At 46.6% G+C, this 23,277-nt stretch overlaps 3 protein-coding genes across 3 annotated transcripts; all 3 read left to right on the forward strand.

The window, feature by feature from the left end:
* Positions 1-363: 363 nt before the first annotated feature.
* On the forward strand, positions 364-5,347 carry LOC119171409 (uncharacterized). Its single transcript, XM_037422238.2, has 3 exons — positions 364-1,179; positions 2,606-2,754; positions 3,531-5,347. The coding sequence occupies exons 1-3, from the start codon at positions 533-535 to the stop codon at positions 3,713-3,715; spliced, it is 981 nt and encodes a 326-aa protein (XP_037278135.2). The 5' UTR covers positions 364-532; the 3' UTR covers positions 3,716-5,347.
* Positions 5,348-8,046: 2,699 nt separating this feature from the next.
* Positions 8,047-13,132, forward strand: LOC119172060 (oplophorus-luciferin 2-monooxygenase non-catalytic subunit). Its single transcript, XM_037423031.2, has 3 exons — positions 8,047-8,786; positions 11,375-11,523; positions 12,396-13,132. The coding sequence occupies exons 1-3, from the start codon at positions 8,128-8,130 to the stop codon at positions 12,653-12,655; spliced, it is 1,068 nt and encodes a 355-aa protein (XP_037278928.2). The 5' UTR covers positions 8,047-8,127; the 3' UTR covers positions 12,656-13,132.
* A 5,093-nt stretch (positions 13,133-18,225) lies between these two features.
* On the forward strand, positions 18,226-21,799 carry LOC119172695 (uncharacterized). The gene is made up of 3 exons (XM_037423845.2): positions 18,226-19,039; positions 19,624-19,772; positions 21,404-21,799. The coding sequence occupies exons 1-3, from the start codon at positions 18,387-18,389 to the stop codon at positions 21,568-21,570; spliced, it is 969 nt and encodes a 322-aa protein (XP_037279742.2). The 5' UTR covers positions 18,226-18,386; the 3' UTR covers positions 21,571-21,799.
* The last annotated feature ends 1,478 nt before the right edge of the window (positions 21,800-23,277 follow it).

The raw sequence follows: 23,277 nt of genomic DNA on the forward strand, positions 1-23,277 counted from the left end.
TAGCGCGTATTTGGCGGCGGTCGCCATGCTTTCAATGGAACGGAGTGAATCGACTTCCACGATTCCACGATAAGAAAACCTAGACAACTCGAAGTGATAACGACGGCGGGAGCGTCCTTGTTTGCAAGAGTGAAATGGCTAGTCTGTATGACACGGTTGAAGTCAACAGATCGCGGTTATCAGGGTGCTTTGAAGTAAAAAAATAACGCTGTACGTTCTCACAACGAGAACGAATCTGCTCAGTACCAGGAATAAGTGTCGGACGAAATCGCTGGTGCCTGTCAGCTTCATGACCTTAAAGTTCCTTGTCGAGCTACGATTGCGGAAGCACTCGCGCTCCACAACCTACGAGAAAGCGTCGAAGTCAGCACGCGTTCACAGAACGCTGGCAAAGGACGCTTCTCAGAAAACAGTCTCCGTAGCATCAATATATATAACGAACCCTGCACTCAAGTGTGTGCATGTGTGTCTCCGAAGAGCTCTAACGCTTGTCGTAAAAAACAAGGGCACCAGCTAGCCGTTCCGCTGCACAATGACAGCACCCCAACGTCTCTTGGTGGCGCAAGTGAGTGCCTTTCTGCTGTGCCTGACAAAGGCTCATCCGAGGTGTTACCCAGGAGATGCCACGTACAACTGTTATTACTTCTGCGAAGCCTTCACGAGTGCCCGGCACTTTGCCATGATAGACCGATACCGTGCGCGGAATTGCGCTCACTTCGTCCTGAAGGACAGTTACTTGGACCGCTTGCCCTCGAACGCTTTCGCTGACACCAGTGTCTCCGTGCTGCAGTTCAGTAACGTGACTGTAGGCGCTTACGGCGATCAGCAGAAAAACGCGACCAGTCCGTTCGACGCCCTCAAGCACCACCTGCGCAAGTTGATCTTCAGCGACCAGCCGAGGGCCCTCGACTCTTGGAGCCTATTGCGTGGGCTTGATAGGCTGGAGACACTCCTGCTGTTGAACGTCAGAGAGGTGAACCTGACGACCGATTTCAACTCACTTCCACCAAGCGTCAAGGAGATCCAGATTCTGGGAGCACACATAGACCGAGTCGATCAAGACTGGTTGACCACGCTGCACGGCTTGAATGCCGTCATGGTCAAAAAGACGAACCTATGGAGGATATCAAGATCGATGCTACCCAGGCCGGCACCGAGGTTGATGATGGTTGACCTGGCGTGAGTTTCAAAATGAAAACGCGAAGCGGTTGTGCATACAGCCGTCAATAACGTATACGTAATAGTCTATCAACAAATGAAATAGCGGAGTTGTACTGCACGGTATCGTGATGATGATGGGAGTGCCACCATATTTTCATGTCTTTCTCTGCGTGTCTCTTAATGTCACGTGTCATGGTTAAGGCTTCAAGCCCTATTCTAGTGGGAGCAGTTCTGAGCCCACGACATGAGAGCTGGTTAAAGTTCTTTGACGTTGCTAGACATGGGCGCTCATGGTAGACAGAGACACAGATAACCTTAACCTCACTCATACAATACAGCCTTCACACAACCTTCACACTACCTCACTTTTGCGTTTTAAACGTATGCACTTGTCACGAATGAACGCTCCCCCCCCCCCAGTGAAATTCAATGTCTGTGCGTTTGTAGTCTTCTGTTCCGCTACAATGAAATAGGAAAACGCCAACTTCTGCTGCATATATGGTTCGTGCGAAAATATGTTTCTTGTCAGGCTTATTCCAATTTATTATTTCTCAGTTCGGCCACTTGTGGCTTCGACCTCGTCGTAACACAGGAACCCTTATACGAAAGCAGCGTGTACGATTTCGGTTATTTAACGATGTGGTGGCAGCGGTGGTTGCAGTAGTGGTGGTGGTAGCGGTGTTGTAGCAGGCGGGGCTAGACTGGCCTACATGTTCGGTGGTATGGTTCCATCTGAGCTTCCCCTGGATTGTAAGTGGCTGTCACCACGTGTTGAACAACCCAGTGCCAGTGCTTCCAGGAAGGCCATCAAAATCCGAGGCACGCTCCTCCTCGTTGCCGTTGGCCCTTCAGGAAAAATGAAACCTTTAAATGTCCGGTGCATAACTTTTGTGCAAGCTGCCTACCATCACTGCTTTTTCTCTATCAAACTGCAAGCAAAGCCAACAAAAAAGGTGTTTAATGTCGCTAATGTGACTGCCGAAGGCTCAAAGTAAGAAAGCGAATGGTGCAGTCTTGAGTGACCCCGCCGGGGTGTATGCGGAGTACGTTCTTATGCGGTACAACAACGTCGTTTGTGCTCGAGAAAGTCCACAGATTACCCATGCTTTTGGACAGTCCTCAAGTGATTGCGTATTACACCTTTGTTATAGTCAGCAGCACCATGAGCTATTCTCAGAACTCATGCCCAAGTTTTGCGTGCAAGAACATGCCCCTTTTCATTGCTTTCAAATCGAACGCGGGAGGGGATTCCCTGAAGCTTTACATTAAATCTCCTGCCGATCAGGCATTGAATAAGCGCCAGAGATTGTCTCTAGAACTTTTCTCGTGGTAGGCCATGATGCAGTCGTTAGTTGAACTCTGAATTGTCTACAGTGGGATGTGATATCGAAATGCTGATGTATGGCCCCGAAGATATCTCGAATTCGGTGTATCTTTAACGCAGAGAAAACCACCTGACATCGTTGCCTGAGGACCTCACCGCGGATATGCCTGCATTGCGACATTTGGACGTCGGATACAATGAGATCATGACGCTGCATGAGAGCACCTTGGCGCCACTAAAGAGCAAGAGAGGCTTCGTCAGCATGACTGGTGAGATGCACCGAACTCTTTCGCCCTGTTCTGCACCACAAGCCTGCTTCTGCTTGTGATGCGTTAGCCTACTACGCCACAAGTGCGTATCACAAGCCGGCTTCTAGCATTACAATGAACACTGCACAGTGTTCCATGCAATGTGAATGCAAACGCTGAACTACACAGTATACGGTGACTGCATTCTTCTCCACAGAAAGTTTTTAGGCCTGTACATGTAGAGAGTGGACGTAAGAGAGCGGGAATACTAGAAATTTCATTTACTTGAGATTGGGTGACGGAATTTGGGAAACTGTAAGAAATGGAAGCTACAGGGAACTTGCGTTGCAGCGCTAGCAATGGAGTTAACAATCTTAGAAACCACAAGGCCACCTTTTTATACTTACATAACCAGGTGACGGGAGGCCCGGCTCGCTGGCGTTGGAGGGTTGCTCTTAGTTGGTTTCCTCAGGTGCGCAATGCAAAAGGGTTGATCAGAGTGGTGGGCGGTCTATCGAAAGCAGTGTCTGATGAAATAAAGAGCTGGGCGGTGAAACAGACGAGTTCGTATATGGACGCTTGTGAGGTCATCGGTAGAAGTTGGTAATTTAACATGAGGCCTCAGTGTTATAATTGGAACCGGCACGCTTGCTATATAATAGTGCACATCACCGAACGTATATTCTGGTTGCGTATAACTTCTGATTATCGCACCTATAAATGGACGTCTACATCATTGACCAGCTCCGTGGACTGCTGCTATCATTATAGAAGCTAAGCTAATTCATGTCGTGCAGGAAACCCGATCACATGTGACTGCCGGCTGGCGTTCCTTCTGACGTACCCGAGGCGTTGGAACTACTACGTTTGCGCCAACCCCCCGTCCCTGGCCACCAGATCCATCCAGTCTCTCAGAGAAGCGGAGCTATGCAGTGAAGTCAGCGGTCGCGGCCTGAGCAATGACGTCCCGGCTGAGAGCTGAGCTGAGAGCCACGACGTTGAGCCGAGAGTCGCGACGTTGAGCTGTCAACCTGCCACGTCAATGTCGATGGCGAGAAGGAACGCTCATTGTGGTCTTTGAGCAGACGACGACAGGCTTTATATTGTAACGAGGCTTTAGAAGTTCAAGGGTCCTTCACAAGACCACTCGCTCCTGAAAAGTGCGTCCGTCGCGGCTGACTCTCGTCAGGTGGCTCTCGAGTGGAGAAGCGCGAGTTCTTTTTTTTTCCTACAAGGCGAGAACCACTCTCGTCCTTGACCCATGACATGTGGGCATGGTGAATACTTCATAATGCATTGATTTGATTGATTGATTGATTGATTGATTGATATGTGGGCTTTAACGTCCCAAAACCACCACATGACTATGAGAGGCACCGTATATAGTGGAGGGCTTCGTAAATTTCGACCAGCTGGGATTTTGGAACGTGCACACAAATCTGAGCACATGGCCCTACAGCAGTTTCGCCTCCATCGAAAATGCAGCCGCCGCATGCAGCCGGGATTCGATCCCGCGACCTGCGGGTCAGCAGCCGAGTACCTTAGCCACTAGACCACCGCGGCCGGGCTACTCTATAATGCAAGTGCCAATAATGTAAAATCGGCTCTAGATATATAACGCTGTAGGTGTAGAGTTTCTCGGGGCTCTACCAACCGGATGTCTTTCTGGTTAACCTCCCCGCATTCTCCCTTTGTTTGCTTCCTTCCTTCATTTAGAGGAAAACACGAAGTGCGGCGGTGCTTTTTTTCATGCACAGAAGTGCAGAGAAGCGGAGGCCTGTAAACCTGTTACTTTGATGTAGTCCGTAAGACTATACTATAATAGGCATAAGTACTCGGTGTATACAGGGTGTGCTATAATGTGTAACCTGAGCAGCGCCACTGAAATTTAACCAATTTAACAAAATGGACAGGTCCAGCGCGCAAGGTGGCTTTTTTTACAATTAAATGCTTTCGTTTTCTTTATTCGCTCATTGTGCCCTATGCTGGCAAAGTTTGACGAAAGGTGAGTTTCACTATACCGCAAAAGGCAACCGCGCATGTGAGTGATCCTTCTATCAGCCTGTACCGTGTAGACAAGCAGTTTTTGGCTGCACATGTACATTTCTCACATTTCTTTCTATTTCCTATTTATTCAGTGTTACCCATGAATAAAATAGTGGGAGTTTGCGCTTGTGTCTGTAATCTTTTTTTTTGTGAACGTGTTGTTTTTAGCGCAACCTTTTTATTTCAATCTATTATTGGTGAACTAAGGCTTTTTCAAAAAGTACGCGTGTAAGGAAGCTTTACTGCGCAGGCGTAGCCATATTTCAGCCCGAGCCAGTTTAAGCCTTGATGAATTTTTATAAATGGCACTGAATATGAAAGCTACCATTTATTTCGAGAATTATCGTGCAAATATCATTCATTTTATTCAGTTTTCTTAATGTTATAACCATACTGGGAGTGATAGACATATAAATTTCAGCCTTCCAGATTTTTTCGAAGCATGCGTTGTCTAATGCTGAAGCCAGAGAGGAAAGAATTTGGCATGGAGTAAGTGCTGTCTGAGTACTTGTAATCTCATGTCTACGCTGTAACATCATTCCTGTAAATAAAGCCTTCCTACCTGCAACGACGTCATTAATGCTAAAATGATGCTTTTTATAGCTGCTGCTCTTAATATATTGATCATAACCCTCTGCTGCTTTTTACTTAATTTCCCAGGGTATCCTTTGAGGCAAGCATCTGTGAGCTACGAATGTCTAATTGAAATAATTGAACAAAACGAGAATTTCTCTGTCTGTGCCCAAACGATGTGTCGCAGCCTGCTTGTGGGATCATTCCTGCTTTGATATACTCTCTGAAAAATACAGCCGTCATACCATGCAGTAACTTCACCCAACATCAAGCTTTAACTGAGAGAGTCGATTTCATAAACATTATTCATAATTATACGTCTTCCTACACAGTTCCTTAGAATGTAATAAAAGATTGAGACTCCAGTGACTGACAATTTTATCTCACATGCAATCTTCGACAATCAATGAATATACAGTCTGCACAATCATGTTAATTATCGCTCCACGCCAGTGACTCACGTTAATGTGCGCGACGCTTCAGATATGCCACGCGGTTCAATTAGACATCATTAGCTACGCGTTCATAACGATGCCAAAAGTCATGTGCAATGCGTACACACTAAGGTAGTTTTTTGTTTCGCGAAGAAGCAATTAGGTCCAAGTGCATACCTCGGCAAGCGAGAGAAGTCTCGCGACAATTAGTGCAGCCGAAGGTCATTTGTCGCTGAGCAGAATGATGCCTCAATGGCGCTTCGACATGCTGCACAAATACACGTATATCTACCGAGTGCCGTCATCTTCTATGATTAAATAAAACTTACAGTGCAAATAAACAACGCGGGACTAAGAGAGAGGGAACAACTTTATTTAAAAATAAAAGAACCCCGGTCCGGGTCTACTTAAAAAAAAAAACCTATCCATCAGACAGGCCTAGAAGTTGCAAATGCTGGAGCAATCTCTTCATGATGTCCGAGAAGGAGTCCGCCAGCCACACCAAGAAAGAAAAGCACACACCACAATCACTCCTGGTGTTTTTTTTTCTTTTGTTGGTCCCGCGTGGCTAATTTGCGCTCAGGGTTTTACTTAATCGAGGGAAAACAACTAACCCACCCAGCTATCCTGTCCTTTTCTTGTTAGGCGAGCACAGCTTTCGCAGCACACAGATGACAACCTCATAACTTCGCTGGGAACTCTCGGAAAGCTTGTCCTTCAGCTAGTTGTCGAACTCCGCCAACGCCCTGGGAGTAACAGCTGAAAGTGAATTTACGAAATGAAACAGCCACACTTTCCATTGACTTAGGCAAAAAAGTCCAACTACTAAGGTGAACGTTAAGTAATTGCAAGTGCTTGGAATCAATACTTAGACAATAATACGTCGCGCCTTTCAATTAAACTTTGATTACAGCACGTACAACCAGATAACTTAAAGGTAATGTCAAGTTGATGAGGAAAGTGCAGTTGCGTCTCGTGGGAAGAAGGAGAGGGGGAAAGGAGAAGGAAGGAGAGAGGGGAAGAATGTGAAATAGAGAAATGCTACGTCAACCAGTTTACGGTAACGATCATGTGAGTGGTTGCGCTGGCAGCTACAATGTAATACGTGTAAGGAGTCGACCAACTGTGTAGACAACAAATGTTTATCAACTTGAAACTATACTATCACACAGTTACTGGCGATGCAAAACAAGGTTACCCCCTTCTCTGTTTCCTCAGTTCCGCTTCCTGTGCTTTAACGCGCTTCATGTTCGTTTGACGAACACACACTTACAATTTACGCTGCGAAAACTTAGGCTGCAAGCCATGGTGAACGGCTTTCCTTACTTCTCAACCTCCTCCTCTTCTCGACGCACTCCTTTCCTCTTGCCTTGCAGTTCGCTTTGCAAAGAGAGAAGTTATACGACCACCATAACGGCGCTATACCCTGCCACCCGAGTGTCGGATGATTCAACGGTGCCACAGTCAACGCAGATATGGGTTGCATAAGCTATGAGACAACGGAGCAGCATCGAGGTCCTGTCAGCTTACGTTTAGCCCATCGCCACGGGCCGCAGCAAGAGTGACAGCGCCCATAACGCCAGGACGCGAGTACAAGACAAAAAAAAAACTACCAGTGCAATACTGGGCACGCCGACGATTGTCGTGACACCATACAGTTTATGCCTCATCTACCTGGACCACTGGCTGTGAGCGGGAAAGAACGAGTTTATGTTGTTCTTCGTTGCAGTAGCAAAGACCGCGCGTCTTCGAGCCAGCTCGCGTACGCGATTGGTACTGCGCGAAACAAAAGAACGAGAACGTATATACCGCAGCACAGGCGAGCGCGTTCGTGGAGAGGCCAGACGGCGAGAGTTCAAGAGGCCGCGGAAGAGACAAGTGATGACTCGTCTAGCCAGCCAGGGCCTATTAAGACCAGCGCCACGAGACGCCTCTTTCGACGGCCTCGGGAAGGCGCGCCCACGTCCTTCACAAAAGCTTCCTTGTCATCTCTAAGCTCCCGCTGCGGTGTGGCCTTGTTGGGAAATTCGAAAAATAAAGGAGCAGCGCGACAGGTGTATAGAAAGACCATTAAATAAAATGGCACAAAACACATCACGAGTGCTCGGCAAGCTCTTAAACAGACCGTCTTGGAAACTTGACTGGGCAATGTGCATACACTCATAGCAACAGCAGCAGCATTAGGGTTGTCTTTTTCTTCTTTTTTTCTCTCTCTCACTGATGGTTTTTCTCTAGACCGACCGCATTTATAAGAAGTGGCTCCGTCAGCGCGTTCCCTTTAGGCACGAGACAGTCCGACGACGCGGAAGGCGATTCCTCCGCTTACGAAAAGTTGTCGACCATGGCTGACTACGCGGGCAAAACTCCCCTCTTGCACACCGTGATGTTCTTCGCCACGGTTTTGTCCTGGGTGTCAGCGGAACCCTTCTGCCTCGAAATCGACGGCCACAAGTACCGGCGCATAATCTGCCGAGAGTTCGAGTCTCCCGACGACTTTCAGAAACACGTACCGCGAAGCGAATCTCCCAAGGATACCTGGTTCCTCCTCATCGACAGTGTCATGGACCGCCTTCCTCCGGCCGCTTTCGCGGGTCTCAACGTATCGGAGCTGGTTCTCAGCAACGTCGTCCTGAGCTCGCTGGACGCGCCGGAAGGCGGTGAGGGACCACTTTCTGGTCTCGAGACCTCACTGCAGAAGATGGTCTTTCGCAGGGACAGTACGTTGCCTTCGTCCTGGTCGCAGCTGGGCAACATGACCGCTCTGCGAGAGCTACACCTACAGCGCTACCTGAATCTCAACCTGACGCGCGACTTCGGCAAGCTTCCGCCAAGCCTGAAGCTCGTGTTCGTGTTCGACTCATCGGTGAACAGGGTGGACGACGACTGGCTCGTGGATCTGACCAACTTGGAGACGGTGATCGTGCGCGTCACTGACCTGGCGGTCTTCACGCGCTCCATGCTTCCGAATCCTGCGCCCAGGCTGAGCACTCTGGATTTGGCGTGAGTGGTTCTTTTGCGCATGATCTTTCTTGTAATGGCCACGCCAACACCGGTCACACGTGACAAAGATTCAGAGGACAACGATGACTAAGTTAATCGATGGACGCATAAAATTAAAAAAAGCATGTCAAGGTTATGCAGATTACAACATAATGTTTACAATACTATGCGCAACGCGAGCCATCTAATGCGCACACAACTGATACAAGCAATCTAAACACGAGAACATGTTACCTGCGGGTTATCCTCGGCACTTAGAAGGGAGAGAGAAAGTTAAGTGAAAGGCATGGCTTTGTTAATTTATCAACGAGTTACCTTCTCCGTCTCCGATAATGTTGTGTGCTAAAACATTTAAATTGAATTTAAATTGATGATAACTACAAACAACGTCATTATAGCCAACTTTTGTTACAAAAATTAGCAAACAAACAAAGGGTTTCACCGCTAACCTAAGAAAACATACTAACTGACCACCTGGTATCGGTTTCTACGAGACGCCTGTAGCAATTGTGTTCCCCTCAAACCATATGTCTACGCAGAACCATGTGTACATCGTTTATTACCTCCAAATAAAGCTTACAGATGCACAATACGATGGCGACTAGCGAAAATAAGGTTTTTTTTACCCCCCCCCCTTTCTCTTTTTCCGATTCTAAATTAACCTAAAGCAGGGAATGTGTAGATTGTTCGCGTCTCAGGCGCATCAGTTTAACTGGTTGGTTATACACAGGACCATGGTGATATTGACATCTAGGATACCAGTGTATGCTCAGTTTATATAACAGTTAGTCGCCAATATGTCGAGCTTTTCGATTACCATAATTATGCGCGATTGCGCAATTCAGTTAGCGAAGAAAGTCGGACAGTTTAATTATGTCTGTTTCAATGAGACACTAACTTAGGATGTAACAAACGCTTACATTTGAAAAATGTGTGCGTCATTAGATTCGACGAAAAAGCGCGAGTGGGAGGTCAAAGCCTTGACGTTACCCTCAAGAGACTGCTCTTCTGTCTCTCTTAATTTTATTACGCTGAAATAGAGTGCTTTCTGCCGAATTCGACTTGTTAATTTTTTGTGTAGCTAATTCTAAGCACATGAAGCCGCCATGGCCGGAATTTCACTGCGCGGGGTTTTTGGGCTCGCCGACAAAACTTACGGAGTATCATATATCTTCTTCAATATCCCCTGCAGCGTGATAAATACGGCACAGAAATAAGCACTGTGTTAGTTAATTGGAAGGATGCCGAATATGCGGGCGGTGTGCTTTGGAGTGCGATCGAAAACCCATGGTTGAAACATTGTGTGAAATTGAATGTTTTTTTTCGCAGTCTCATTCCACATGACGATAGTTATAGCGCGAGAACAGAGCGACGACAAAGAGACAAGAAGGACACGAAGTACACGAAGGACGAAGGTCTCTTTGTCGTCGTTCTGTTCTCGCGCTATAACTATTGTCATGTCATACCAACTAGCCCAAGTTGCCGCACTTCTATATAAGTTCATTCTACAGTCGAGTGATTGGCCACGCTTCACGAGTTACCGGAAAAAGCAACAGTAGTAACGATTTGCTTCGCTTTGCTGTTGTACAAAAGAACTTTCCGAGTGCATATGTTGCTGCACACGTGCAAAAAAGACGAAGTCAAACCTATGTTGATAAGTTACGTGGCGTAATTCTGGCGGTGCACTCCTTAAGACTTAATTAACAAATTAGTAACAGTGTTGTGAAAATGACGTGTTTAGCTTTAGCTTTGTGTCGCTGAGTGGGACGTTTTATACCGGACAACGACATGCTAAAAAAGTTGGGTTGCATTACGCTAGTTCAGTACGCCAAACAAGACTAAAATAGTGACTTTATTAACATGTCTATGTGCTCTACATTTGCGAAATTTTTGTTCTTGCGTTTGTCGTGGAGCGCGAAAATGGTGGAAAGGTGCTGCACTGCTATAAAGAAGACATTTTGCTCCATAATAAAAATTTCACGCATAGTTAACGCAAAAAAGTACGAAAAAGATACATCGTAATTTGCTGCATTTTATTTAAATCGTGGGAACTTGGGCTTCGCCTTATAAGACATGACCTACACAGCATTCGCTACCCCTAAAAAAAGAGAGGAACGTTTGAAAATGACCACTGGTCAATTCGAACACTGCTGCACGTACGGTATCAAGATTGTGTTATTTTTTCTTCCACCTGTCACAGAAAATTGTTTCTGTCTCTCTCTCTTTCTCATTTTCACCAGCAAGAACTGATTCAGATGACGGTAAGCCAATAGCGATTGTTTTAGGTACTTCATCCAAGATGAGGCATGCGAAGTGCTTAGTAGGCTCTCGTTTAACCACGTCTAGCTCACCCATTAAGCGAACAATTCACAAACCACAAAATTGTTCCGAACCAGGAGGTTTCGTGATTCGAATGCGAATCTCCCTCCAAGATGTCTCCGCATAGCTGGGACTCGTAAAGTGGTCATCGGATGCCGCGGCAATAAACTGCTCGGACGCTTTCGCAGAAATACCCGAGGCCGAGATCACGTACGTTGATTGCACGTTGCCTTTTCTTTTTTTCTTTTCTGCATATTTGTCTCGCACAGCGAGAACCAGCTGGCAGCGTTTCCGCGAGGGATCGGCGAGGACCTTCCGGCACTGCAGTTCGTCAACCTCGAGGACAACAGGATCACGACCCTTGACGAAAAAGAGGTTGCACCGCTGCACAGAGACACCGTGCTTCTACGACTCATAGGTAACGTCACTCCGTACCGGCGCTTTGTTTTGTTGGCTTATTCGCCGCGCAGTGGTGGATGCAAACATGTTCTTGTGTGCAAATTTATGAGGCCGTTCGGGTAAGCTAAATTTTTAGACACGTGCTAGGAACAAGCTTGAAAAACAAACAAGCAACGTAGTCACTTTAAGAAAGGACGCGGGTTGATGGCCGCGTCATTTCGATATTTTTGTCGAGAGAAACTTTCGAGGGAGAAAACACCAAATGCGTCCTAGGGATAAGAGCACACGGCTGCTTTCTTTGCCATTGAGGAACTTAAAATTGAGACTGAAAGAAAACCTAGCCTACCTTACTAAATCGTTTGGGCTTGAAGTAGTTCCTTATTGATTATCGACAATTTTACTCGATATATTAACTAGAGAATCTATAAAAGTGATACCGCACAGAACTTAACGGAAATATAGATTGATTATTGTGCCAATCTCCCGCATTGGGTACCGCATCTGTCATGGTCATAGGACAACGACCACGTAAACAAAGATCCTCACGTATTCGCGTTTCAAGGCAGCTCGCGAATTGCACAACCAATGCTCATAGAAAAAGAAACAAAAAAATGCTGCACGACGACTGCGTACAGAAGCTATATTTGTCGGTTTGTCAGACTGCGAAACGCGCGCGCTTGACTAGTTAACCAGTTACGCAGCCTAAAGTTAACCTCCCAAATCCGATCCGCGAAGAACGACACGGGGCCGCCTCCTTGACAGCCCGTCAGCGAGAAGCGACGCAATATGGTGGTTTTGGGACGTTAAACCCCACATATCAATCAGCGAGGAGCGACGCATTCGGTTATCATCAGCGTATCGTATTTCCTTCCCGTCTGGACGTTCTCGCAGGCAACCCGATGTACTGCGACTGCCGGCTGTGGTTCCTTCTGGACTACACGGACAGATGGCACTACTTCCTGTGCCAGGCGCCTGAGATCCACCGGGGTCGCTACATCAAGATGCTGTCGGAACCGGAGCTGCCCTGCGGATACGGGCCGGCCCCGGAGCTCGGCATCGTCGACGAATCTTCACCGCCCGCAGCCAATGCTTCGCAGCCTGCCACTCAAGTCACGCTTTCGCAAAATGCCTCCGCCTCCTCCACTGCGTAATGAACAAAGTTGTTGTAAATATCAATTAAGCCAAACAATATTCGCGCAGAACCAGCTCGAGTTACTGTCCGTGTGAGTACGAGAACAACAACTCAATGATTTGATTGAGGGTGAATGGAGATTGGGTTGCTGTTATAACAGTGGACACATGTTATATACTTGGAGGTGCTTTCTGTCGCATATATTTCCTTTATTTAAGGATAATATTACTATTTAGCATATATTTATTATGCATCAGATCAGATCAGGTAACTTAATTGAGTGCCCTGCAAATTGCTGGTATGGGCATGGACCCCACCTTGGTTTCGGCCAAGGCTTGATGGCCCTTGGCGGCTACCACGGCTAGCTGGACGGCCCACAGTTGGTGCTTCAGGTCCTAGCTGAGCAACGCAGACTGCCAGCGCGCGCGGAGGCTGTCGTTGTTAGAAACTGCATTACGGCTATTGTTTATTAAAGCCAGGATGTATTGTCTCTTGATTTTATTGCTTCACTTTTTCTTGTTAGTTGGCACTTATGAAAACGGCACGTCTTGCCCACCTTCTCATCCTCTTCCTTCTCATACGCTTAGTGCAACGCAATAACATAATGAAATGGGAACACGATGGAGAGATTTGTTTAAGAAAATTTTATTTCTGAAAAAAAAATCATACATACACAGAAGACATTTATGTGTTACATTGTTCGTTCTCAAAACATTGCTAATATACTTTAATGTACGTTCAGATGCACAACAGGAATTGTTTGTACCTGTAAACAGAAATTCTAACGTGCATAAAGAAAACTATGCTCAGAGGTACGTACAATTCATGAAAAGGAGCAAAAAACAACATTTAAAAAATGCGTATAAGAATAAATAAATACTTATACAATACTAAACGCTGGCTCATTGAAATTCCAAACACTAGCCTACCTTCTCAGTAATGAAGGCAAGGCATGGCCACTTCTTCTTTCTGAGAAAAATCAATCGTGTTGACCACCACAGGAGCAATTAAAGCTTCCTCCCAGAGAATTAATAACTGTTCGTTCAGATGTGTTAACATCATGGTTCTTAAGCGATGTAGCAGAGGCCCTCTGAGGGCGTTCCCGCAGGCATGCCAGTCCCCTCCGCTTCCCCAATACAAAAGCACCAATACTCAACAAAAACAACTCATCAACTTAACAAAAATGTCTCTGTGCCGCGACTGCCATTGCATGCTGACTTGAAGCATACTGGTCACCAAACGCCAGAAAGTACGTGCCGCAGGACATTCGGGAAGTAAATGATTTAGAGTGTCCGTCCGTCCGGCCGCACTGCGGACATGAGGCGGAGGGCACCACACCGCACGCCGCAAGGCGGTCGGTCGTTGGCAACGCCTGCCATTCTCTCAACCAAGTGAAGTCTCGGACTTCAGCGGGTAGGGTCGTAGTTTTCATGAACCAGCGTCGACTTTTGCGGCATTTCTTGCGCTGATCATCGTGCTTATCTCTATAGTGAGTAAAAAAATGGGGCGAGCTCTGGACGAATCTATTGCGGTTAGGTTAGAGTTATACCACGAGTCAGGCGAAAATCCAGACAAACAACACCAGCTCTCCATTAAAATAACAACATCTCCCCCTCCCGTCACAGCAAATTTGAAGGACCACTATGCTATGCTCGTTATAGTTATATTTCTTTATAGCCGCAGCAGGTACTTACTACAAGTATTATGCTCTGCACTTACCGAATAGCGGACGATATAGTATATTGCCGCACGGTAGTACACAACAAAATAACCGCATTCCGGAGATAAAAATAAATGGTCACGGCCCTATTGCAGTTCAAAATACAAATATCGCATTTTAAACACACTGAGCTGCAAAGTGGTCCGTATTTGGACGTCGAAGTATCTTTGAAATGCGCATAGTATGGCGAAGGGTTCCCCTACCGAGGAGAGGAGGGGAGAGGGGGTAATCGCAGAGCACTCCTCCCTATTAAGTCAATGTATGTGGCAGACTTTGCGCCCCCCCTTTCCTTATTATGCGAATAAATTGGTGCCCCCCCTTCTTACGGCTTTCTATGTGCACGTTTATGCTGATGCGAACGATAGGCTACACCCAACACGCCATCTACGCCACCCTCGTGAGCGCCGATGCACGTCTACAGCGTCTATACTGCCGCCAACGCCATCGGCACGTTCGTCTCTTGTTCGTTGAAAAAAACCATCCTCATTGGTCGGTTCGTTCCCAGCACACACTATGTCATTCGCTCTGCCAACGCATGAGCGACAACGAAATACAGTTGTCGCAGCGCGCATCAACGCAAATAGGCGTTGCGAACAATGGGAAAAGCGATTACGGGGATTGACGGCTGGCCAGAAGGTCGTGGGTTCGATCCATGCCATGGTGATCGCATTTCAACGGAGGCGAGACGGTAGAGGCCCACGTACTATAAGGTGTCGGAGTGCGTTAAAAAACACTGGAGATAGTCGAAATTTCCGGAACCCTCCATTACGGCCTCCCTCATAACCGTACACCGTGGTTTTTGGGACGTAAAAACTCGAGATATTTTATTATTTAAGCATAAAACATCCGCGTTATTGTTGTTACGGAAAATACAGCCTAATAACAAGCAATACGTAACAACAATCGCTGAGGCTGTTACGTGCCAAGACCGAGGTGTGATGATGAGCAGCGTCTAAGTGGGGGACTAAGTGGGGATTAACATCGACCACCTGGTATTCCTTAACGTGCTCCTAAATTTAAGCACAGAGGCGTTCTTTGCACGCTAAAGAACACAAGATGGTCGAAATATTCGGAGGAGAGCCGATCACTACGGCGTTTCTCATAATCACATCGTGATTCTGGGACGTTAAAAGCCCCCATATTATTCACTCAATATTTTATTTCCAAGCTAATTTCTTCATATATTCCAGGTTAGTAGGTAAATTTTACCTCGTTAAGAGGACGTCTTAAAGACGTTGATATCTATGGTAACTTCCAGGGAGAAATACGTAAGATAATGATTTTATAGTTAAATCCATTATTTCGTTATAGCCCGTCCTGCTAACGAGGTTAGACGCGTACACAGCTACCCTCGAGTGAACTCAAATATCTGGTGACGATCAACAAGTTTTTATCTACGTTAGCTTCTAAATTATATACAAATAAATTTTTGCTTGGAATCGTACGCTGTCATAGCAGGAGTTGATTGCTGGTACGCGCAGTTTCAACATCACAATAATATGGGAAGTTGTCAAGATGGAGACATATATCTGAAAGGCTGTATTGCATTTCATTACAAAAACGAAGCCTGGATAATGTTCTGCTGTCCATCCACGAGCTGTCTTGCACTCGTGCATAGTCTAAAGGTAATAACTCTCGGTCAAAGTTACGTGAACTATAGAAATGGGAATAATTTTGCTTCATGGCTTGATACAGTTCATTCTGCTGCGGATATAACGCGGGATTTTAGACTAAGTAGCTGATAAGCATAATTTATGATTAATAGAAGTGTCGTTGGTTCTCCAATGGTAATGAAACGCTCACGTACGAAATTATGGCACTAAGCAAACATGTAAAAAATGTCTACGAAGGTTTCTTATTGTCATTGGTTATGTAAGTACTTCGGGATTGAAGGAAGTGATTACATATGAACAAGGTCATTGACGCGGCTAGGAAAAAAGGCCACTGTTTTCCCTTGTCGCTCTATAGCACAGACACTATATTGTACAGTTCCGTATCCTGGCACGCACACCCGATTGTTAACAGAGCGGAACACGTCAGATGACACGATCTAAGACCTTCGCAGCAACCCTGACCCTTCGGCAGGATTTCAACCGACGTGATAAATCACACACGACGGGTTCGTTTAGGAATGACCGGCCTCACGAGAAAGAGGAAAGGGGGTATTGAGAGAGGGAGAGAGTATGAGGCAGAGGAGGCATGGAGGTTAACTTTATCACAGTGTCTTGTTCACTACCCTTTGCTGAGGAAAGGGACATGCAATATAAACGTGCAAATATAAACGAAAGGAGAGAGAGAGAACTTACACAACACCCGGGATGTGACACTGGGGTGTGCGCAACGTATGCGGCGGTGATTGGGGCATCAACCACCGATCGTGATATATACTAAATTTAATTTGCGAGGCAGTCGGCAACCCATTTCGACGACACGGCAGTCGCCCGCAGCTGCGAGACGGCACCAGTGGAACGTCGTGCCTGTCGATTGTTCACCGACAAGGGAGCGAACGTCTCTATGTGCCTTTTCGGGAGCAGCCGTAGGCAGAGTTTTCATATTCCCGGAGAGGGCGTAGACTTGTTCTTCGACATTTCTTCTCTCTCGGTCGCTTTATATATTCATACGACTAGCATGTACTTTCAGAAAAAAATCACTGAGCTAACTATGAGGTATGTAAGAGTACAAGCATTTATGGGAGCACTTCCTTCAAAGTGGTAAACTCTAAGTTAATGTTCACTTTACGCTGTGTAGATATCACTGTGTTCTATTAATGGTTTACCTACCAACACAGTGCTCAGCGCGAGCAGTAAGTCGGCCAAGTTCTTCACAGACTGGGAAGACACCGCACTTTCAACGCACTGCACGCCTGCATGCGGTCGTATCAACCGGTGACCACACATTCTAGTGAAGCCGCGGGATTCGGCTTTCTAGCACGCAGACGCATAAGCCCCACGTGCACAAGAAAAATAAAGACGAGATGGCGCCGCAGTGGAAGTTTCCACACCGGCCCCAGGCGGGAGCGTGCTTTGTTGCCGTCGTCTATTTGCCGCGGGAAGGCGATAGCTCCGCGCATCGACCGATTGCGCGAGTTAGACCCATCGTTCCGAATCCCTTGTGCAAAACTTGCGCCGCGGGTGTAGCACCTGCTTTCGTCGACCGCTGCATCTTGTTTGCCTTTCTTCGTCCGAGAGATGAGGACCAAATGAAGAGATTGCGGCATGCACCCGTGGATCATCTGACGGCCGCAATACGCAGTTACAGAGGTCAAAGACCGGTTTCTGTTTGCCAGCTGCACGTTTCCATAAGAGCCGGTTCTGCGATCTAGTTGCGTGCACAACTATCAAAAACGCCTCTGACGGCTGATAAGCGGGTCAATGGAGCCTAAAAGTGGACGCTCAAGAGTGCTGCCTTTAGTCCTTTTATTTTTTTTTTTTGCTTACGGCAGGTTTCTTGGATGTAAACATCGAGCAGGTCTCAAAGGGGTGTGGGAAGAAGTGGCGTTGCGATTCCGCACGTTGCGCATACCGTGCTGGCAGTGGTATCAGAACTGGTTACCAGCTTTACCAGCAGATGCCTAATCTCTACTAAAGAAATATTACCTAACCACGCATTGCATGGACAACCGTGGCTCTTTGGTTTGGCGATTTATCTCAGTACGCGCGCGCCTGCAGCCCCGCAGAGCAGTTAAAGAAGAAAGCCTCCCAAGTTCACCTCACTCGCACTCGGGCAAGCCGGTAAACAGGTGTGAGCCAAGTGGACCCGTCTCGGGGTTAGTGACACGGTCGGAGACCTCGTAAAGAAAGGAGGGGGTGGGGCGAGCGACGCACAATCAAGAGCCCCCAAAAACCAGTCCTGGAAGGGTCCTCTCTGAGGGCTCGGACGTGTTTAATCCGACACACGCATATCGCGTGCATATAAAGCCCGTCTCGGTCCCATCGGCGTTCACATTCTCGCCACAGGGCCCGCCGCAGACTACCTTAGTAGAATCTAAACAGCTCAGCACTTCGGGGTCGGCCACACGGAGAGCACCGTCATGACGTCGCCTATTTTAGGGCTGGCCATAGCGCTCGCCGCCTTCACCAGCGTTGCCATCGGGGAGCCTTCGTGTACGCAGACAGAGGTCGGCAACGTCCGCAGGGTCGTCTGCAAGCACTTCATGTCGTCCGAAGACTTCGCTAAGTACGTCAAGCGCGGAGTCGGAGAGGACCTCACCAAGAAGACTTGGTTCAAGCTGGAGGACAGTCGTCTGGAGCGGTTCCCCGACAGGGCCTTCGCCGACTTGAACATCTACAAGCTGGCCTTCTACAACGTCTCAGTCATGGACTTCGCGCAGCAAGGACCCACGGGAAATCCTTTTGAGGGACTCGAAGACACGCTCCGTGAGGTCGTCTTCCACAGTGGAAGCACACTGCCTCCTTCCTGGTCGGTCTTCCAAGGCATCCACAAGCTAGAGGAGGTCTGCATCGACGACTACGAAAACCTGCGGCTGACCACGGACTTCAACAAGCTTCCTAAGACGGTGAAGAGCATCTACGTGACCAAGTCAACTGTGGAGCACGTGGACCCCGACTGGCTGACGTCGCTGGAGAACCTAGAAGCACTGGTGCTGCGCAAGACCAGTCTCAAGGTTTTCTCCAGAGGATGGTTGCCTATGCCAGCTCCAAACTTCTTCCTTCTGGATTTGCCGTAAGTTCTTAAACGTTTTACCTTAACCTCCCGAATTTGCGCACGTTCCCGTTTGCCTGGGAATGTGGCCATGCCAAGGCTGAAGCACATTCATGTAGATGACTAGAAAAAATTAAGGTGCCCGCTAGATAGTAAGTTAGTAAGTGAAAATGAATGATTAGAGGAGTTATTTTTGTATGTGTAGCTTACTTAAGTAAATACAACTTCTTATTTAGGATCCTTACGGGGTTTCACTAGACTATAGACTTTTTATCTCAACCTATTATATTATTCCACAAGTTTTTCACTTTCACTCCTAGATCTTTTTCAAACCCAACCTCTGGTGAAGAGCGCGTGCCTATAGCCAATAACGAAATTACGCAGCAACATACAATTTCAAGCAGTTCGTGTAACCTACAGTACAAGCATTTATCATGCCAAGTAGCCCTGAGAAATTGTAGCAGGTGAGCTGAGGAGTGTCGATAACCTTCAGCATGATCGTAGCGTTAAGACAAATCAGAGACGACAGTGTATAGCCGATGTTGTCAGATTTAGAAATGATCCAGCTGCTGGAATTGTGACAAATCCTGCTGTTTTCATTTCAGTGACAACCAACTGGAGGCCTTCCCAGAAGGACTGGCCGATGATATGCCTCGTCTCAGCGTCGTCAACCTTCAGAGGAACAAGCTGACCACTGTAGACGAAAAGGCTGTGGCTCCGCTCAAGGACAAGACCGTATTCGTGAACTTCGCCGGTAAGCTTTCGATGAACAAAGACTGACCTTTTGTTCTCCATAGAAAAAAAAAATATATTGTTTCTATTTACTCACGCAGAAACCTTCGGCAACTCAACTTTCGAAATGTTTATCTGCCATGCGTCATGCACAATTCTAGATTGTCATTAGCTCAAAGTAAATTGCTCACGAAAACGCCAACCAAATGCATCTTTTTGCTTTCACAAATTGTTTAAACTGAATTTCTGCAGTATTATACCTAGGCCCTCATTTTTTCAGGCTGACTTCTCAGAAATGTCAATGTGTATGGTAAATCACGATGTTTTGTGAACTAATTAACGTTATCGAATCAGTTGTTTCTTTTTACAATTGTTTAGAAAAACATCAATATGTTCTTCTAAATCAATTCGGTTTATCAGCAGTGGCTTCAATATCTGTTTTTTTTTTATATTCGCACGAAATTCATTGTCAATACAGTTGCTATATTTACGGGGAAAATATAACACGCGATCATTACTGCGCAGCTGCATTTCTACAGTAGCGATTCACGTAATATAAACATTTATTTGGAACTGTTTCTTAGGGGAACGTAATTGTTGATGAAGATGTTTAACATCGCCATGCGCGAAATGTACCAAGAAAATTGAAGGAATGACAAAGAATATTTCCAGTCTGTTAGGAGAACATAAATATGATCGGACGGCATAGAAAAGTCACGGAGTGTGTGGCAGGTCATATAAAATACTCCGTGCGCTGCATGGTAATCAGTGTTGAGGTTTCTGGGCACAGTACTGCCGAAAAACTGTGTCATTCTATTTAAAGCTTTCACTATAATGGGCTAAGGAAGAATACTTTCTGGCTATTTCGAACAATAAACACTTATTCTTCTTTCTACTTACGACATTTCATGTAAAAAATATTCTATATTATATTTACCTGCAGGGTGAGCAATAACACGTTTTTTTTATTTTTTGGTGGAATAAACTGTACTCAATGTTCGCACTTATTTACTCAAAATTTCACTAAAGCCTGTGAGCGTGTCACATGTCCAGCCACGGCAACTATGGGCTACAGGAAAGAAAAGCAGCTATCTGCATCGTAAGCAAGAGTTGTCCTGCTCAACTAAAGCACGTTAAAAATACCACAATACCATGTCACGTAGAGTTACTGTATATGCTCTCTTACACAGTAACTCTACTGATACTCGGACACGTCCCAAAGGTGCTTAGTAAAAAAACATACTCACGATTTATGAGTACATATAGGCAGACACTACGTATACGACAGCAGCACCACGTGTTCAAGCCAGACCTGAACTTATCTTTAATAAAAATTCATATTCGGCAATGTTGGCAATATCTCTTCGAAACATTAGAGCGGTAAAAGAGACATCCACATAGGACGAGAGTATTAATTGAGATCAAGGACACATATAGGACATTCACATATAAAGGGAGATTAGCGCCTGTCTTGTGTTTCCCGGCTTATGTGAATGTTTTTTTTTCCTTGCACTTTGACGTTCCCAAAAGCATCGCAAATTCTTCAGTCACAGCTGTCTAGGAAGCACTAGTGTCTGTTGGTGTTTTTTTTTTACTTAGGAAGCTAAAGCGTCAAGCGGCTTTGACAGTTGTATGTCTGATCTCTCACTGCAGACAACCCTATGCACTGCGACTGCCGGCTCCGCTTCCTGCTGACGTACACGCACCGGTGGCACTACTTCCTGTGTCGCACCCCGCAGTCCCTCTTCGACCGCTACTTCCACCGGCTCACCGAGGAGGACCTGCAGTGCAGCGCCACCGCTCCTCTTTCCTCCGCGTAGACGACGTCCCCGACCGAGACCACCACCCGCTTGCGCTGTGCGCAGTTCGCCAAAGCACCGCCACACCACCACTGCCCCGGTACAATTCCCGACTTGACGTTGAACGTCACGCGACGGAACTTTCTTCGTATACATTGCTGTCCCCTTTCTGCACCGTGTTCTTCGGTCGCCCATTCGAACCGTGTTGTCGTACCTGTACGCCCTTAATAAAAAGAGCCCTGTCCGTGCACATGTGGTAGACCTCTCTTGATTGATGAGCTGCTCTGCTCAACTCTGCCCACAGCGGTCTGCCTGACTGTGCGGGGGCGCCACGTACCACGGAGGCACTATAGGTAGGTGTTACCGTACCGTACGTCTGCAAGTAGTCAGAGATGGAATTAGCTTTCTGCCTGCACAATAAAATGAGAGGCAACGTCCGCAGGGTGTTTGTACAAAAAATTTCTCTACTTACGAAACTAAAACGGGCAGCATGCATATGCCCGTCGCTACTATATACCTATCATCTCATGGTTTTAAGTTGCCTAGGTGACAGCTAGGCGCTCGCGGGTGCCGGCTAATCGTCAAATGTAACAACAACAACAACAACAACAACAACAAGGTTTTAACAGCACGGTGTGACGGCGCATGCGTATACGCACTGATCCACTAGGGACCATTGGTATAGCATAGCTGAATGTGTCGATATGGCAAAATAATGTTTGCCTCTCAGTCCTGACACATTGGGTAGTTTGAAGATCTCAAGCCTGTTGGCGCCGTAATTCCATCATTGTCTTCAGCTATCTCCTCGTCAACTAAAAGAAAACACCGACGGCTTCATGGGAAAGAGAAGCCTAATAGGACGAGAGGTGGATAGGTCGTCATGATGCGAAACTCCTCTGGCGGGCTACTCTGTGAGTAGGAAAAGGAGGCAATGTTACAGCAGTGGTGACAAGCAGCATAAGTATAGTACCACGCATGTTATGTCAGTCTACAAAAAGTAAAGATGCTTATCACAATTACACTCTTGGCCAAAGCAAAGTATAACAGGATTGCTCTATCGTGACTATATACATTAAGAGCGGTAGCACACATTTCTTTGTTCCTTTGTTTGCTTCTCTCTCTAAGAACTATAATGCCTTCCGTACTTTGTATTGTAGCCACAGACCTTCTTTGCTTACTGCTCACGCACCGTGACAGCGACACTATAGGTCACGAATACAATTCCCGTGTACTTCAGTAAACAAAAGCGATGTATAAAGTCGTTCCTGAGAGTCAGGCTCCTGTTTTTTGAGCTGAACCAAAATGGAGAAACGATGACAGCGCAACAATATCGTGTGTTTATGCGGGACGTTATTGATCGCTTCCGGCTAAGTACACAACTATGACCGTGCTATCAATAACTGAAGGAGGTATAGAAGCACGCTATAAGTGTTTTCTGAATATGGGGGGAAATGCTACTTCTACACGTTAGGCAATCCAAATATGCGTGCGTTAAACGGAGTGCCATTAGGGTACGCCTCTCAACTGCCTATAGCGTATACCTTGATCGATGAGTAGTTTTGTTGCAAAAACATGCCCATTCTCATCAGCATATTTTTATGGCCCCTGAAGAACGAAGGTCTGTGTCAGCGACACCCATTCTTCCTGTATTGTGCGAGCTGATTCTACATTACGTCTGCTAATTGCTTAATTTTAACACCCCTGTACCTAACCCTCTGCCGTCCCCGG

Source organism: Rhipicephalus microplus, chromosome 4, assembly GCF_043290135.1.
Source record: "Rhipicephalus microplus isolate Deutch F79 chromosome 4, USDA_Rmic, whole genome shotgun sequence".
Classification (NCBI taxonomy): Eukaryota; Metazoa; Arthropoda; class Arachnida; order Ixodida; family Ixodidae; genus Rhipicephalus; species Rhipicephalus microplus.